This window comes from Oryctolagus cuniculus, chromosome 9, assembly GCF_051225735.1.
Source record: "Oryctolagus cuniculus isolate XC-2025 breed Fujian yellow rabbit chromosome 9, ASM5122573v1, whole genome shotgun sequence".
Lineage (NCBI taxonomy): Eukaryota > Metazoa > Chordata > Mammalia > Lagomorpha > Leporidae > Oryctolagus > Oryctolagus cuniculus.
The window spans coordinates 78,503,044-78,521,855 of record NC_142875.1 but is presented as its reverse complement, the minus strand read 5'-3'; the positions used below and the strand labels follow the sequence as shown (position 1 = coordinate 78,521,855).

General features: G+C 37.5%; 1 protein-coding gene across 10 annotated transcripts in view; it reads left to right on the top strand.

Moving 5' to 3' along the window:
* The window catches only part of NBEA (neurobeachin), a 732,675-nt gene that overhangs the window by 593,699 nt on the left and 120,164 nt on the right, over positions 1 to 18,812 (top strand). For all 10 annotated transcript variants that reach the window (XM_070049020.2, XM_070049018.2, XM_051831739.3 and 7 more), the window contains 3 exons: positions 7,195 to 7,312; positions 7,652 to 7,754; positions 15,526 to 15,641. In XM_070049020.2, the coding sequence (XP_069905121.1) occupies positions 7,195 to 7,312; positions 7,652 to 7,754; positions 15,526 to 15,641 (337 nt within the window). The remainder of the gene's footprint in view (positions 1 to 7,194; positions 7,313 to 7,651; positions 7,755 to 15,525; positions 15,642 to 18,812) is intronic.

Below are 18,812 nucleotides of genomic sequence, written 5' to 3'. Positions count from 1 at the left end.
GTAGGAAGGCAGAGGAAGGAGTTCCATAGCTGCTCCTGCACGCTGACCTGTGGGCACAAAGCAGTCATCAGTCAGAGGTGGTTCTTCACCACTTGTCTGAGAATTCAGACTTCTTCCTGTTGTGGGTTCAACTTTCCTTCAGGAATTTGCATTTCTCTCCATTAAACTGGCAGATGTGGAAAAAGAATAGACAGTCATGTGTGAATGTGAACCTCAAGTTTCTCTTCAATTTTTTGTATCTTGAAAGGTCTTGGAAAATGCAATTAGAAGATAAATTTACTTTGGTTAAAAAAATCTGAAATCATTGCAAATGAGAGATTCAAAAAGTTCATAGAGAATGTGTATTATGGAGAAACTATGCACGGATTTTAAAATTTTCTGCAAGAAAATAAGCTTATTTTTAATTTCATTTTTCCACAACTTTTTGATGCCATCTTTGTGTTTGCTGTACAAATGTCTTGAGCCATTGAAAATGTATTTGGAATTATGAAAGTAATGTGGACTTGAAGCTTTACATTGCAGTGCAAGCACATTAATTTAATTGTTGAATTTGCAAGCATATGTTGAATGTGACAACTTTATGAACACTGCAAATGGCACATCCAGCCTTCTGCAGCATTTTCACCAATTCTTACTAGCATATATTACTTGAAGCAAAATTTAGAATCTTCATATTCAAAGAAAAAATTATTTGTTATACCTGTTCTAATGTATATGTAAATGATGTGTGATCAGCAAAGCCATCACTAAACAAGTAGTTTTTAGGTTATGCAATGTTAGCTGCTTTTAAAGGAAAAAAAATGAGCTGATTTGACAGCCTTGTAACATGTTTCTGACAGCATGTACACACCTGATGCACATGAGTGCACAGCAGTCCTATTTACCTCCAACATCATCACCAGATAATATGTGTTAAGCACACATTTGGATAGGTGAGTTGGGAAGGGCCTCTGTTATTACATTTGTTTTATGTTGTTTCATGTGTGCTTCAGATCATAAGTTGAGTAGTGGGGCAGAACTGAAGGTATAGGCTCGCATGAACTCTTTCTCCCTTCACTTCTTTTGGATACCAAGCAGTTCACTCAGTGTTAACTTAGGAAAAACACAGAGGTTCCCAAGATTTGGGATCAAAATGCTTCAGTAGTTTTGTTTAGGACCTATATGATATAATAAAAATTATGTTTATTCAATTTTCAGAAAATGAAATTGAATGAAGTAGTTAGTGTTTGTTCATTCGATTTCACAGTATATTAAATAATTGGGAGAAGCAGGCAGGAACAAAGTAGATGAAATGGGAGGCTTGGCTTAAGAAAGAAAACAAAACCACAAACCTCAAGTATAGATGAAAGTACTTAAATGATTTAGAGAAATATCTTGGACTATAATGAAAAACAAACTCTAAGAGTTATTATAGAAGGTCCTAAAACTTATAGAACATTATGCAACCAGTAAAGGTATAAATAAAACACAGACAATTTTATAGTATCAGGCCATATTTCAGATCTGGGCTTGATGCCCAGATTTTTATAGAAAAGTACCATAAACTCAGTATTTAATCGTCTATAAATGACATTCCTTTACATTTCTGAAATGTATACAAATTGATTAAACTCCTCATCACTTGCCTGAAGTAATATCCCATCTGGTCCCTCTGCCTCCGGTCTCACAAACTTTGAATTTATCCCCTAAATTCTTCCATAGTGGTGTCTGAAGTCTCACTATATTACCTTCCAAATAAGCTTCAGGGCTTTTCTGTTGCCTGTGAGTAGAGCAGACTTAGGGAGACTTTTGGTATTGTCCAAGGAAGCCCATGGCAATCACAATATTTATTTGGATGCTAGTATTTTATCTCAAGAGTTCATCATTTTTTCCCATTTCTTTTCTAGCATATCTGTATTAATTGTACTACAAAAATGTTTTAAATTCCCAGAAAAAAAATTTGTGTTCAAGAGGAATGCCAAATGATGCTCTTTCATATCCTTCAGTAAACATTTTCTTAATGTGGGAAGCACAAGTCCAATAACATGAAGTCAAACCTCCCTAACTGAAGCCTCTTTCTAACTCCTTCTAGAAAGAAGTAACGGTATTTGTAGGGAGCAGGCTTTTGCAGGAATAAGGTATAGTTTAGTCAAGGGTTCCTTGGTGGTGCAAATTAAAGTCCTAAAAAAGATAAACCATTTATTCTATTTTTTTTTTTGACAGGCAGAGTTAGACAGTGAGAGATAGAGACAGAGAGAAAGGTCTTCTTTCCATTGGTTCACCCCCCAAATGGCTGCTACAGTTGGCGCGTTGTGCCAATCCAAAGCCAGGAGCCAGGCGCTTCCTCCTGGTCTCCCATGCAGTTGCAGGGCCCAAGCACTTGGGCCATCCTCCACTGCACTCCCAGCCACAGCAGAGGGCTGGACTGGAAGAGGAGCAACCAGGACAGAATCTGGCACCCCGACCGGGACTAGAACCCGGGGTGCCAGCACCACAGGTGGAGGATTAGCCAAGTGAGCTGCAGTGCTGGCCCATTTGTTCTATTTTGATTGACTTTTTAGATGTTGATGAAATGTCGGTCACCAGGATGTTTGGTGGGCTGTACCATTAGACCATAAACTCCAATCTGAAGGCCAAATTGGAATGCTTTTCCCAGTTTTGCAAAGATGTCCAAAATGCATGTACTTTGTAAGATATCTCTGCAGCCTTCCCCATTCATATTACCGCTGTCAGTTTCCCATAGTGGTTTATTCAACAAACAAATGCATAAGGATTACATATGTGCCAGGCACTTTTTAAATCACTGTGTATTGGGTAATAAATAAAACAGACAACAGTCCTGTTCTCATGGAACTTTCATGTCACAGGGAGCAGAGGGAAAATAGCAAATAAGAGAATTAATCATTTCCATGTACAGAATTAGAGCAAAGGAATAAAGTAGAAGAGAAAGTAAAGGGAATATATGGTAACTTTGAATTGAGTGCCAGAAAAGGCAGCTAAGAAGACTGGATAAAAGTTTTAAATAAAAAACTTATTAGGAGTAAAACTTTTCAAATAACTTTTAAGAAAATTCTATTCCATAAGTGAATTTTGAAGAAAATGAGAAGGAAAAACATGAGGTGGCTTACTATAAAAAGAACAAATGAGGGCTGCTCCACTTCCTGTCCAGCTTCCTGCTGATGTGCTTAGGAATGCAGAGGAGGATGGCCCAAGTGCTTGGGCCCCTGCACCCACGTGGGAGACCAAGATGAAGCTCCTGGCTCCTGGCTTCAGATTGGCCCAGCTCCAGCCATTGCAGCCATTTGGGGGGCAAACTAGTGGATAGAAACTAACATACTCTCTCTCTCTTTCTCTCTCTCTGTCTCTCTCCCCCTTTTCTTCTCCCCTCTTTTTTCTCTCTCTGTAACTCTGCCTTTCGAATAAATAAATAAATCTTAAAAAAAAAAAAAAAAAAAAGACAAAGACCCCAGCTGTCTCTATTGGGGTTTCCTGGCAGGGAATTTTGTGTAGCTCATAGCATTTTATTTAATCAGCTCTCTGAAAAAATTTCAAATATTTGAATGTTATATAAGTGACTGCAAACTCTTAATTTATAAATAATTTTGCTTCCCATGGCCCTTTTGGTAAGGGCTGTCCACTTCTTTACATGATGTTGCCAGTGTTCAGAATTGCTTTGCACCTTGAGATCTATCTTCCAAATTTTACTTCCTACACTGATTACAAGCTACTAGCAAAATTATTTCCTTTTCATTGTGTGGCACTAAGAGAGTGGTGGTAGGAAAACTGAATTTGTATATCAGCCTGAACCCAATCAGAGGAGAGAACTGTGTGCAATTTAGGCAGTGAACAGATAATACAAGTAATTATTATATAAATTATGATAGGAGGTTGAGATAATAAGGGAATGGCTACTAAGAAATAAAGATAACTCTACAGAATGTAGGAATAATGCACCAAAAAGCAGCCAGTACTCTTAAAGCTGTCATAGAACCCAAAGAAGATGCCCTCCTGGGTATGTTGGGGAGGGCCTGGCTGTAGCTCACTGAATGGCAAAGAACTTCCACTGTCCCCAGAAACTTTCCAGAAATCCACCCTGTAGGGAGTCTCCCCAGATACACTGTGCTACAAAACTCCTCCGAGGGAGTCCAAGGACTGAGAAAACTGCTCCTCTGTGGGTGCTGTTGGCTATTGCACAGCACAGGAGCAGGTGCTGTGCAGCAAGAGCCTGCTAAGTGGGCAACCACACCAGAGCTAGGAGGAAGAACCACTTGTTCCTGCTTTGTCTCATCGGTGCCTTGTACTTGTCCTGGCAAGGCTTATTATCATGCCAGTTAGCCAAATGAAAGCATTTAAAGACTGTAGATTTATTTTCACAGATATGGTAATTAAAAGTGAGTTTGGACCTGGCAGGCTACAATAATTGGCACAATTGTTTCAGAGGTCGTTTTACGTGGAACACAAAGAAGTCAGACTTTTCCTAGGTAATTTTTGAGCTGCATGCCTGCTATAACATAAAAGCTGAAAACATGCTTGACGGGAAGAAACGCTTGGTGTAGATGTATGGATCTAGAAATGAATATCTCATTGTTATGCCAGTACTTGTGAGGGAGCCAACACAGCTTTCCTGAAAAGTCCTGCCCTTTTTTCTGATTTTATACAGTACTCATTTTACTATGTAGGTTTTTCAAAAGACCTTACATTTTTTTTAGTTAAATAATAATCACAGTCAAAGATAGTTTCAGAACTTGTGGCTGGCTTTTTCTTGAAATTTTTCCTACTTGACTAAAACAGAAGTTAATCTTGTATCTGCATCCCCTTCCTATTTTAAAACATTGTACTAGTTCATGAAATTCAAGTCTGGAACTATGATAACTAACTAAGACTCATACATGGCTACTCACTATAAGCCTTTTGTGAAATGTATAAAAAGAAGTTTTGCATTTAGAAACTGAAAAATAGTTGTCATATGATGCTCAACAAAAGAACATATACACTTAATAGAATGTAATAGCTAGGGATGCATACTTCACATCCATTGTCTGTGCTTGAACTAACCAGTAATAGCTGGTATTATCACTGTTTTTCAGATGACAAAAATCATTTGGGGTTACAACATCCTGTGTTTAGTAAATAACAGACACAAATTTTAAATTGGAGTCTGTATGGCTTCAAAATGTTTCTGGCTTTAAATAGATATCTGACTGCCTCCAAAATCTTCCAAAGTCAAGGGAAAGACAGAAAGTGAAATATGGGTTTGAGAATGGAATTAAAAAAAAAACCCCACAATTATATAAATGCATATTATATATAAATACATATATACTTTTTGAAGATTGATTTATTTATTTGAAAGTCAGAGTTACACAGAGAGAGGAGAGAGAGAGGTCTTCTATCCACTGGTTCACTCTCAAGTTGGCTGCAACGGCCAGAGCTGCACTGATCCAAAGCCAGGAGCCAGGAGCTTCTTCCGGATCTCTCACGCGGATGCAGAGGCCCAAGGGCTTGGTCCGTCTTCTGCTGCTTTCCAGGCCATAGCAGAGAGTTGGATCAGAAGTGGAGCAGTCAGGACTCAAACTGGTATGGGATGCCAGCAGTGTAGGCAGCAGCCTAACACACTAGGCCACAGCACCAGCCCCTAAATACGTATATTTTATAGAGAAAGGAGATGTAAAAGAAACTTCATTACTTATTTTCAAAACTTAAAAAATATAATGTATGTAAAACACAATAATTAGTTTCCATTCTTATCGAAGTAAATATAAGTGTAATAGAAAATACCAATGAAAGTACAAAGTGTTTATATATTGTTAAAATATGTTGATGTTATCAGGAAGAAATATGTTTGTTACCAGTTTGATAACAGTGGCTTAATCAAATATGAATTTATCTGCATCAACCAACAAGTAGTCAGATATTGATGATTGCTGAGGTTGGCCCAGTACTCACTATTAGGGCCAACCTTGGTACAATTACCTTGGTCTTCCTGTCATTATCATACATGAGTTACTCCAGTTTCAGCCATCATGTCTCCATTCCAGCAAGAAAAGCAAAGGGATATGCCAGCAGCAGGTCACATCAGCCCCAGCTGCCTTTGGCTTTGTTCTTACCAGCAAGTGGTAAACCAACTGTTCTTTCCCAAAGTTGGAAGAGAGTTTGGAAAAGTGAGAAATAACATTGCCAAAACTGGTTCAGACAATGGATTAACCAATTGTGGCCTTGAGGCCAAATTCAGCCAGCACTCCTTGTTGTAAGTAAAGTTTAATTGGGACACAGCCTAACCCATTTATTTACATATGGTCTGTGGCTGCATTCATACCATAACGGCAAAGTCAAGTAGGTGCAGCAGAGACCACTAAGCCCTGGCTTAGACCAATAATAAAGCATTGCCTGGAGTTGACCACATGAGTACTTTCGGGATAACTGGACTTCCATTGAGCAAAAAAGAGAAATGATATTAGAAAGAACCAACTATATGAAGGGTCTTCAAAGAGTTCACAGAAAGTAGTGTATTTTTTAATTCCATTTTCACACAAACTTTTTGAAGTACCCTTGTATGTGTCACAGGTGGTCACCAGGTCTAATTAATTATATACAATATCCATGAGTAATAATATGCTGTATTATTTAAATCACATGATCACCTAGGACATTTAATTTTTCTGCTTCATTTCATCATGAGCCAATTAAGAATTTAGAAAGGCAGAAATTTTGTAAATTTCAGATTGATGGGTCCAGCGCTGTGGTGTAGCAGTTGAAGCAGCTGCCTGCAGTGCCGGCATCCCATAAGGGCACCAGTTCGAGACCCGGCTGCTACATTTCCAATCCAGCTCTCTGCTATGGCGTGGGAAAGCAGTAGAAGATGGCCCAAGTCCTTGGGCCCCTGCACCCATGTAGGAGACCCAGAAGAACCTCCTGGCTCCTGGCTTCGGATCGGCACAGCTCCGGCCATTGCAGCCAATTGGAAAGTGAACCAGCGGATGGAAGACCTCTCTGCCTCTCTGCCCTCTCCTTCTCTCTCTGTGTAACTCTGACTTTCAAATAAATAAAGAAATCTTTAAAAAAATTTCAGATTGATAATGATGTGTTATATTTTGACTTCAGGAAGAGAATCCCTAATTTACTGATTTTTATACAGCATTGTCTAAGATACTGTCAGATTCAGTCTTAAATACATATTTTATTTATCAACACTTCCCTTTAAACTGTTTGTTTTAGGTTCTTGCATACACTGAGGGACTTCATGGAAAATGGATGTTCAGCGAGATACGAGCTGTATTTTCAAGACGTTACCTTCTACAAAACACTGCTTTGGAAGTGTTTATGGCAAACCGAAGTAAGTCCCCTTAAATAATTTAAAAGAAAATGTGCTTGGGGTGGGTAATATCTCTTTCAATGATGTGGTACTCTCATGATTTTTTCCAACTGTATCTTTTCTCTTTGATCAATTATCTTGCTAAAACAAACAAAAATTAAAAACATTCAAGGATTAACTTGTTTGAAAATGTTGACCCCAAGTTTCTCATGAATAAAGTTATATAGAAAGCTGATTTTTCCATGAAGATCCATTACCTTTACAAATAAATCAGAGTAAGCACTGAAAATAATTTCTTGAAAGTTGATGGTTAGTTCTCCTGTGTTTTACTAAATTGTGGTTTTTTTCTTCTTACCACAGCCTCGGTTATGTTTAATTTCCCTGATCAAGCAACAGTGAAAAAAGTTGTCTATAGCTTGCCTCGGGTTGGAGTGGGGACCAGCTATGGTTTGCCACAAGCCAGGTAATTATATCATGTTACACATTATCTATGGTTTGTTAACATATTTTAGTCCCAATATGACAGAAATAGAAATGTAGTTTTTTTAGTTTTGAAATGTAGTTTCAAATTACTTCAAGGGCTAAAGAATATATTTTCTCTGAAGGTTATTTTAAAGGAAAGAGATTTTTAAAACAGTTTTTTGAAAATGAAAGATAGGACTAGGGCAGAATTTATTCAACACATACAGAAATGAGAAGGAAAAAAATTGTTTACCAATCATAGGTAACATATATAATTAGAACATTTTTAATTAAAATATTACAACAAACATAACAAGAAGCCTCAGGATATTTGTGATTATTTGCTGTGGAATAGCATATAAATTATGTTTTATAAATGCTGTGTATAAATGTTTCTTTATTAAAGTTGTAAAACTCTCAGTTTATCAAGATTAATACTCATTAATTATGGTGTAATCTTAACCATCTCCTATATCTTTCATCTTGGTATTTTAGAAGAATCATTTTGAAATCTTATTTTAGTGAAGAACACTAGCTTAAGCAAAAGTCAGTAATTACATGTATTGCTGTTAGCAGCTAGGTGTTTGGTTTTAAGTAGTGGAATACCAGACTAAAAGTGGATTAACCAATAGGAGGTAAAACATCTGGAGTTAAGGCATAACATGTATTGATTAACTCAGAAGTTCAGGGATGACAGAATTCTCACTTGGCCTCCTGTTCACAAAATCACCACTACTATTCCAGATGTCACATCTTCACACAACTGCATTATAGTAGGAAAAAGGCACAAAGAATTTCTCTGCTCTAGGAAGGAATATATTTCTTAGAGCCTCCAGTGATCTTTACCCCAACTCCCTTTGGCCAGAATCAGGTCACTTTCTTTCTCCTAAAACAATCACTGTCAAAATGGAGGGAACTTCCTGGCTTGACCCAAACATCCTCTAGAAACTAGGGTAACATGTGTCTCAGAACTGCTTGTCCCATCTAGCCTGACCAAATGAGCATTTCTGCTGATGAGGAAGAGAGACTGGCCCTGGGTGGACAAGCAGCAGGGTCTTCTACGTAAACTGTTAGGTTCCTGAGGGTTATTACGGCGCACTGCATGGATGAAAAGGAAAACTAAACTCTGTCTATATTTCCATAAATAGGCTAAGACATTTGAAAGATAAGGACAGTGTTTTTTGTTTGTTTGATTGTCTTTTAATCTATTGCAGCTAGCACAGAGCCTAATTGCGGAGGTACATTTTCAGTGCTGTTTGACTGGGATTACCTTATCTGTTTTTTTTAAGCCTACAGTAGAAGAAAAGTTTATTGACATACATGTATACACATGCTCAGATTTTTGCTAGTAGGATGGCAAGATTAAACTAAGACATTAGTAGATAATGAAGCTCTTATAAAATACAGGTCAAAGAAAAATGCATTTAATCTATCAAATAAAATTAGGTTAGTTTTGCAAGAGTTGTTCTTACTGAATCTAAGGTGACTCATAGTAATCACTACTTCCTTTCCCAAGTGCTTACACACTATTTGTTTAATCATCAATTCAAGAAAATTTCCAGGAATTGACATTAAGAACTCGCAAATAGGCCTTACTTTTCTTTTTTAAGAATAATCTGCCTCCTAACATCTTTCTCAATGCCGATGATTCCTGAAAGATTATTAATATGGGTTTCTTGGTGTCATGTGTAATTTCCTGCAGTGCTCTTGGACTTGTCTGGACCTGAATTAATTTAAAACCAACAGAAACTCTTTTACTATCTTCCTTACCTATTATAAGCATAATTTCCCATTTACCCACATTTAGTCTCTCTGATTTTTGGAATCAAAATAGTTTTGCTAGTTTGGGTTTCTTGGTTACTTCATAAAGTCACTATCTGTTAAAACACACTTCTGTTGTCCTTGGCTTATCTTTCCCAAAAAGGGTTCAACTCACTCTTAGTTTTCTAATAAACTAAGTTTTCTTACAGGCTGGATGTTGTATACCTGCTGAGATATGTAGACCATAGCATATGGGGTTGAGGGAACACTGAATCTAGGCTGAGACCTGCCGCTTGCTAGCTGAGTAACAGTAAGAAACAGAACATGATAATTAATGGGAACTCAATAAACATTAGTTGAAAGAATGAGTAATAGTAGACAAGAGGGGCCGGCGCCGCGGCTCAATAGGCTAATCCTCCGCCTAGCGGCGCCAGCACACCAGGTTCTAGTCCCGGTCGGGGCACCGGATTCTGTCCCGGTTGCTCCTCTTCCAGGCCAGCTCTCTGCTGTGGCCAGGGAGTGCAGTGGAGGATGGCCCAAGTACTTGGGCCCTGCACCCCATGGGAGACCAGGAGGAGCACCTGGCTCCTGCCTTTGGATCAGCACGGTGCGCTGGCTGCAGTGCGCCGGCCGCGGCGGCCATTGGAGGGTGAACCAACAGCAAAACGGAAGACCTTTCTCTCTGTCTCTCTCTCTCACTGTCCACTCTGCCTGTCAAAAAAAATTTTTAAAAAAAGTAGACAAGACGAACAACTGTCTCATTTACTGTAAATCAGGGTCAATGTCCTTGTAAAAAGAAACTTTGAGAATCTTGAGAGAATAAAGGCACTTTGTGGACTATAAATATACTTATGCACTATACACGTGGATATGTTCATGCATACACATTCATATCTTAGATAGTTCATTATATATACATGTACAGATCCATAAGCATGTATGTATGTGAGATATGTGAGATTTCATTACAATTAGAGAATTGCTAAAGGGAAGGGACAATGCCTATCTCCTACAAGTAGAAGCCCATCAGTGAAGAGTACCTTGGTAGAATCACCAACAAGGACCAGGGCTCCATTCTTTGCTTTGCTTTCTTGATATTAAAGATGGTTACTGTAAATGACAACAAATATATTATCAAATTCAATTTCAAGTATACTGCCAGAACAGTTGACTTCACAAACCTTTAAGGCTACTTCTTTGACAAGCGCATCAGATAGATCACATTACAAATCAGATTGTTGTTTGGATTTAGGACAAAGGGAATATTTTCATTAAGCATGGCCCTCAATTAATTAATTTTCCTAGGTATCATTTACTGACTACTTCCCATGTACTTCTGTTTACTATTCTTTCTGTTTTAGTTTAAAAGTATTGTTACCTTTAATTCTTTTTCTTAAAATTTATTTATTTGAAAGGCAGATAGAGAAAGAGAGAGAGAGACATATCTTCCATCAGCTGGTTCACTCCCCAAATGGCTATAGCGCTAGGGCTGGGCCAAACTGAAACCAGGAGCCAGGATTTCCATCTAGGTCTCCTACAAAGGTGACACAGGTCCAAGTACTTGGGCCATCTCCTGCTGCATTTCCAGGCACATTAGCAGGGAGCTGAATCTGAAGCAGAGCAGCCTGGAATCAAACTGGCACCCTGCTATGGGATGCTGACATATTAGTAGGTGGCTTAATCTACAGCACCCAGCCCTGCTTTAATTCTTGGAACAGCTATATTCTTCAAATAATAGAGTCTTTATCTCTTTTTACAGACAAGAAAATTTTGTTTTTTAACCAAGTTACTCATCATGCCCACTTCCTTATTTCCTATCCTATGTCTTTTCAAGGTGACTCACACTGATCCTAAAACAATACCTTCTCACATTTTTGACGACTTAAAAATACTGGCAAACATATGCCCAAATTTTAGATTTCATAATGATTACAATTCTTCATTAATATATATTTTCTATTCAACAGAATCAATCACTTTACATTTCATTAGATTCTTCACTGATAAAGGAGATACCCTGATTCTAATACAATTGATGTTTTAAAATAATCACAGTCTGTTAGAATACTTAATACTTTTTGTTTCAGAGAGCAATTTATCTTTATGTTCTCCAGTTCTATTTTTTAAAAGATTTATTTTATTCATTTGAAAGGCACAGTGACAGAGAGAGAGGGAGAGATGATGAGAGTAAGTGATCTATCTGCTGATTCTTTCCCCAAATGGCTGCATCAGCTGGGACTGGGACAGGCCAAATCCAGGAGCCTGGAACTCTTTCCAGGTCTCCCACCTGGGTGGCAGAGGCCCAGTAGTCAGGCCATTTTGTGCTGCTTTCCCAGGCACATTAGCCAGGAGCTGGATCAGAAGTGGAGTAACCAAGACTCAAATCAGCAGTTTGATGGGTGGAATGCCGATGTTTCAGATAGGGACTTAATGCTGACTGCTCCCCACCAGCCCCCAATTCTAAAAGCATCCTCTTATAGCCCAAATATGTAGTAGCTGTTCTCATTCTAAACTTGTTTCAGGATGTTCTGAACAGTCTTACTGATTTAATTTTTTGCAAATACTTTGCACAATTGAATTACTTAATTTTTTTAGCATTACATGTATCTTCAGCCATTTTCCCTTTTAGAGTAGATGAACAGCAATTCAAATCATTCAGTATGTTCTTATTGAACCTCACTATATGTCTAGCATTGCTAAATGCTAAGTATCCAACAATAAGTACTGTATATTTCCTGCTTAGTTCTTCTTTATAGCAAGAAAGAAACAACAAAAACAGATCCTTTCCTTGAACTCACTAATACTTTGCTTTTCTAAATTCATTTTCTGTTTCTATATTTTTTCTTACTTTTACCCATTCTAAAGGTGATATGATAACTTTCTCCCAAAATTCTCATTACATACAGTTTATAGCAAACAGGATTTGTTTGTTTTAGAGAGTTTTTTTTTTTTTTGTGACAGAATTATTTCCAGATCAGCAATGATATTCTTAAATTATCTGGGTTCAAAATGCCAGTAAAGATTCAAAACTTTACTCGTGTTATATAAATAGTTATTTTAGCAAACAGCATACTGCAGGTAAGAATTTTAGTCAAATTATTAAGAATGTAATTATAATAGTGATAATCAAATTGGGCTAAGCATACTTTGTTGATTATTTGATAATTCAGAAAAAAACTTTGTCATGTTGCCCTACAAGGTCAGAACAAGGGCTAAATTTATGGTATAAAATCATTGTGTGAAGGGGAGCATGCTTGGAAAATTTTTGAATATTAGTACCAGTATGGATCCAAATCTTAAAGCTCTTTCTTTGTAAGTCCCTAAAAATCATATTGTGAATTACTATAAATGAATTAATTATAGAATTTAAGTACTATAAATATATAAAAGTCTTCAAAAAGCTCTTGTCTTTTATTTCTACTTTCCATTAACTTTTTTTAAATTTACTTATTTATTTATTTTAAAGGCAGGGTGACAGAGAGAGGCAGCAAAAGAGAGAGAGAGAGAAAGAGAAAGAGAGAGACACTAAATAACCACAATAGCCAGGGGTAGGCCTGGTAGAAACCAGGGTCCAGTAACTCAATCTGGATCTCCCACATGGGTGGTAGAGGCCTAAGCCCTTGAGCCATCATCTGCTGCCTTCCAATATATATTAACAGGCAGCTGGATCAGAAGCAAAGTAGCAGGACTTGAACTGGTATCTCGACATGGGGTGCAGGCACCCTAAGTGGCAGTCCAACCCACTGTGTCACAATACCTACTCCTCCATTAATAATTCACCATTGAAATTAAGCAGATCATTAGATCATATTATTCTTTTGGAGTCAGTCAGTAGCCTTAAATATGTGTAAGTAAATATGTCTGTAAGTATGTATGTAAGTAAATATGTTTATGTAAGTAAATATGGCCATAAATATATGCAAATAATATGTTAGCTTAAATATGTGTAAGTAAATATTTTAAGTATTCTAATATGTGAATAAGTTACTGTAAATCATTAAGTTAGTATTTTAAACATGCAGTTACATATCATGATTCTTAAAAATTTTAACTCAAATTAGAATTTGAGATAAAAGGGAATCTTTCTCATCCTTCCTTCCTCCTTCCCTCCCCCCTCCTTGGGTAACTTAACACCTACTGTGTACGTGACAATGCCTATTAATATTACATGTGAGACAAACTTCATAATAATTCATGAGTGACAGGAATTGTCTTATATCTGTAGTTCTCAAACTGAGCACCAAGGAGCCCTGAGATGGCACAGTAAGCTCTTTGGACTGCTGCAGGGAATTTTATATTTTTTAGGGAAACACAACAACATCTGGCAGATACTGCACAAACTGTTAGATGGAGTTAATTCTAAGTTTTAGCATTAGAAAGAGCTTCATTGTTTTCAATGAAATATTTGTGAAACTGGTATTTGGTCTTTGCTGTGTTCAAAATCAAGAGCCACATTAAAAATCAGTGTCAAACAACAAAGGGAGAGATGTCACATCTGACTCCAAGGTTTGAACAGCTATGTAGGACCCAGCAGGTACACATATCCCATTAGTAATTGTGGTATTGAAGAATTAAATTATTATTTCTCTTTATTTATGAGTGTTACATTTTTCAAGAGCTACTCAGTTCTTAAGACATTAAGTATTGATTGTTTATTGATTGAGTTGAATTTTAATGAATAGAACTGTTAGGTATTCTACTTGACCAAGAAATACCATGAGAAAAACCGCTGAAACACTAAGGGTGGCGTGAATTTGGACAGTTTGGGAACCTCTGTTTCAGGTGATGACTATTTTAGCACCCCCTCATCCAAAGTTTTTCTTTCTGGAGTCTCAGTTACCTGTGGTCTATTACAGACAGAAAATACCAAACAGAAAATTCCAGAAAAAACAATACATTGGTTTTAAATTGTGAGCTGTTCTGAGTAGTGTGATGAAATCCCTCCGCTTCCATCCTGCCCAGGACCTGAGATATCCCTGTATCCAGTATATCCACACCATTTGTGCTGCCTGCCTGATAGTCACTTGTTAGCCACCTTGGTTATCAGCTCCACCTGTTGTGGTACCAATTCTTGTGTTCGAGAAATCCTTATTTAACTTAATAATGGCCCTACAGTATCAGTAGTAGTGATGCAATTTGGATAATCCAAAAAGAACCCAGAGAGTGCTTCCTTTAAAGTGAAAAAATAATGTTAAGTGTATTTAAGGGGGGAAAAGCACAGTACATGAGAAATATTCCAGAAGTTCATCATTGATGGAAAATTTTGCAGTATTATTTACATTTTTCCATGAACTATTTGAAGTGTCTTTGTATATAAGATTCAATACTATCCTCAGTTTTAGGCAACCACTAAGGTTCTTAGAATATATCCTGTGAAGATAAGGTGGCCTACTGTAGTTTTATCAGACTTTTCTAAATACACCAGTCTTCATTTTTTAAAATATAGACGTGTTGAAGGTGGAAAGTCTCATAATTTGTACAAATTATTCTGATGTATTTGCTTTAAACTATTCCTATGCTCCTTCTTCTAGACTCCTACATTTTTCTCAAACTTCTTGGTTGTTTTTTGCTCAGTGTGTATAAGTGTGTACACTGTGTGTGGATACAGGTGCAAGAAGTTCAGTTATAGTCATTATAATATAAGGCTTGAGTCAGTGCTTGTAAAGAAGTTACCTGACTACCTATCTAGCTTATTTACATGGGCTGGATGTTCTGTACTAAACATAGGTTTATATTTTTTTGTCCTTTTTATTTATAAAATACACATTTTCAGCTATATTATTACTTCCAAATTGGATTGTCCTAAGTAATTAAAGTATGTTCTCTATGGTAGAATTATTGAATATTGCAAATTTCTATCATTGAAATATATCTTGTAATTCAGCTAAGAAGAATAAACCACAAATTATTTTAAATTGGATGTTATCAAACCAATATATTTGTTAATATCAGATTATTAAACATAATGAGCTATAAGAGACTATGTGTGTTATGGTGTGCTTAATTACTAGGAGGATATCATTGGCCACTCCTCGACAGCTTTATAAATCTTCCAACATGACTCAGCGCTGGCAAAGAAGGGAAATTTCGAACTTCGAATATTTGATGTTTCTTAATACTATAGCAGGTAAGGTGTCTCATTCTTTAAGATAATAATATGTTTATGTTCATCAAAATCACTGCTAATATGACTTGATATAATCCATTTTTCTCATAGCATTTCAAATGCAGATTAGAATAAATATTTGAAGCACACATTAAATTTTATAAGAAACTGTACAAGCTAATGCCAAGGTTTTAGATGCAGTTTCTGTTAAAGAGGCTTCTCCTTGCTCTCCTTCTGCCATTTCCTTTGCTGACAGCTTTGTCTGAAGGTTTATTAGAGTCAACAAACCATTGCCAGAGAGTGTCTGGAAATAATAATGGGAAAATGTAATTTCACTACTTTGTCATTCTCAGCAATTGCAGCTAGACAGGAGAATAACAACAGGATTCTGCCTAGTACAGATGTCACCTGAATTTTGTCATGATTGGGTTACAGCATTTTTTTTCTTAAAATCTTCAACTAAAAATAAAAATTTTAAAATCAGATTATGTATTTTAAGTGTTAAGTAACTGCCATCATCCACATTGGTTGCTGTGCCTGTAATTTAAAAGGAGGTCAGGACTTGTTTTCAGCCAAATCAGTGGTTGTCAGTGGTGAAACATGTCTATAATATTTAAGTGCTTCATTTTTTTTTCTTAAGCTCCAAAAGTCCTTCTTCATGTTTAATTACTGAGTTTACTGCTGTAAATTAAGCTCTACAAAAACTTTTTTGCAGATTAACTTAATTAACTACATATATACATACACTTTCCTATAGTTATTGTTTCATTGTTAAAAGTGCTTACTACCATAAATTTAGACCAATATTCTGCTCTGAACCATTGCCTTAAAAAGATAACCATGTGGGGCTGGCATTGTGCTGCAGCAGGTTAAGCCGCCCCCTGCAACATCAGCATTCAATATGAGCGCCGTTTCAAGTCCCAGCTGTTCCACCTGTGACCCATCTTCTGCTAATGGTACCTGGGAAAGCAAGAGATGATGGCCTGAGTACTTAGGCCTCTGCCATCCATGTGGGGGACTTAGATGGAGTTCCAGGTTCCTGGCTTTGGCCTGGCCCAGCTCCAGCTGTTGCAGCCATTTTGGGGGGGGGGGGTGTTAACCAGTGGTTGGAAGATCTCTCTCTGTCTCTCCCTGTCTCTGTAACTCTGCCTTTGAAATAAATAAAATCTTTTTTAAAAGATAAGTATGTAATACTATCTTTTTTTAAAGTTTATTTTATTTATTTGAAAGACAGAGTTACAGAGAGAGGCAGAGACAAAGAGAGAGGTCTTCCATCTGCTGGTTCACTCCCCAATTGGCCGCAGCTGCCAGAGCTGCACCAATCCAAAGCCAGAAGCCAGGAGCCAGGAGCTTCTTCCGTGTCTCTCACGTGGGTGCAGAGGCCCAAAGAGTGGGCTGTCTTCTATTGCTTTCCCAGGCCATAGCAGAGAGCTGGATTGGAAGTGGAGCAGCAGGGTCTCGAACTGGTGCCCATATGGGATGCCGGCACTTCAGGCCAGGGCTTTAACCTGCTGTGCCACAGTGCCGGCCCTGCGTAATATTATCTTTTCTAAAAAATATTTATTTATTTATTTGCAAGGTAGAGTTAGAGAGGTAAAGGCAGAGAGAGAGGGAGAGAAGGAGAGAGGGAGGTCAGTCTTCCATCTGCTGGTTCACTCCCCAGAAGGCTTCAATGGCCAGAGCTGCGCCAATCTGAAGCCAGGAGCCAGGAGCTACCTCTGGGTCTCCCACGTGGGTTCAGGGCCCTAAGGACTTGGGCCATCTCCCACTGCTTTCCCAGGCCATAGCACGGAGCTGGATGGGAAGTAGAGCAGCCAGGACTCAAACCAGTGCCCAAATGGGTTGCCGGCACTGCAGGTGGCAGCTTTACCCGCTACACCACAGTGCAGGCCCCTGTAATATTATCTTTTTTAAAAAAAACTTTTATGTATTTTTTTTTTATTTTATTTGAATGTTGGAGGCAAAAATCTTCGATCCACTGGATCACTCCCCAAGTGCCTGTAGCAGCTAGGGCCAAAGCAAGGTCTCTCATGTGAGTAACAGGGACCCAAACCCAGGCACTCTGATAGGAAATGTGAATGTCCTAAGTGATGTCTTTCTTTTTTAATATTTATTTATTTGAAAGAAGAGTTAACATAGAGGGAGAGACAGGCAGAGGGAGAGAGAGCTCTGTCTTCCATCTGCTGGCTCACCCCCAATGACTGAAACAACTGGGGCTGGACCAGGCCAAATCCAGGATCCAGGAACCGTATCTGACTCTCCCGTGTGGGAGGCAGGGGTCCAAGTACTTTGACCGCTTTCCCAGGTATGTTAGCAGGGAGCTGGATCAGAAGTGGAGCAGCTGAGACTTGAACGAGTACTCCAATATGGAGTGCTGGTGTTGCAACTGTAGCTTAAACTACTGCACCAGCATCGTCTCCCCAGATGACCTCTTAACCACTGAGCCAAATGTCTGCCCCAACTCTTTTTTTAAATCTGTCATATCATATGAATATGAATATCCTAGATATAGCAAGTATTAATATATAGTGTATACACATATGCATCTTTTAAAACCTACTTTATCAGATATACAAAATGAGTTACAGTATTTAGTGCATTATCTATGTATGTAGATAAAATTAACTTAAATATCTGAAATATAAAGAACTTAATTTCATTAACATATTTAGTGAAAGGACATCACATAGCAGAGAACATATAAACTTCAAGGCCAAAGAGAAGAGGGACTGAATCCCAAATATGCCAGTTTTGTGTCCTGGAGCCCACATTGGATTTTCAAGTATTAACTCTGTCTTGGACTTTAATCATTCAATAGTAGTTTAATATGTTTACATCTGTTGTGATAATTTACATATTTGGTCCAATATATTCTTCTATATTATTTTTAATGTTCCCTTGCTTTTCATACTGATTTTCCCTTGGCTATATGAATAATTTTGTGCTCCTTCTTTAGTAATGTGAAATGTACATCTCCTATTTGTTCTCTTAAAATAAAATACTTTTTATACTTTAAAAACTCATAAAATATATTTCTCTCATTTTCAGACAAAAATTATGCCTATGTAAGATAAAAACTTTAACTCAACTTGCTCCTCATTCTTGCTCATCTTTGTAAATATAATTTACTAGCCAAATTGAGATAATTATTAATTTCTTGTTTCTTGGAATCTGTGTCTTTTTGCATATTAA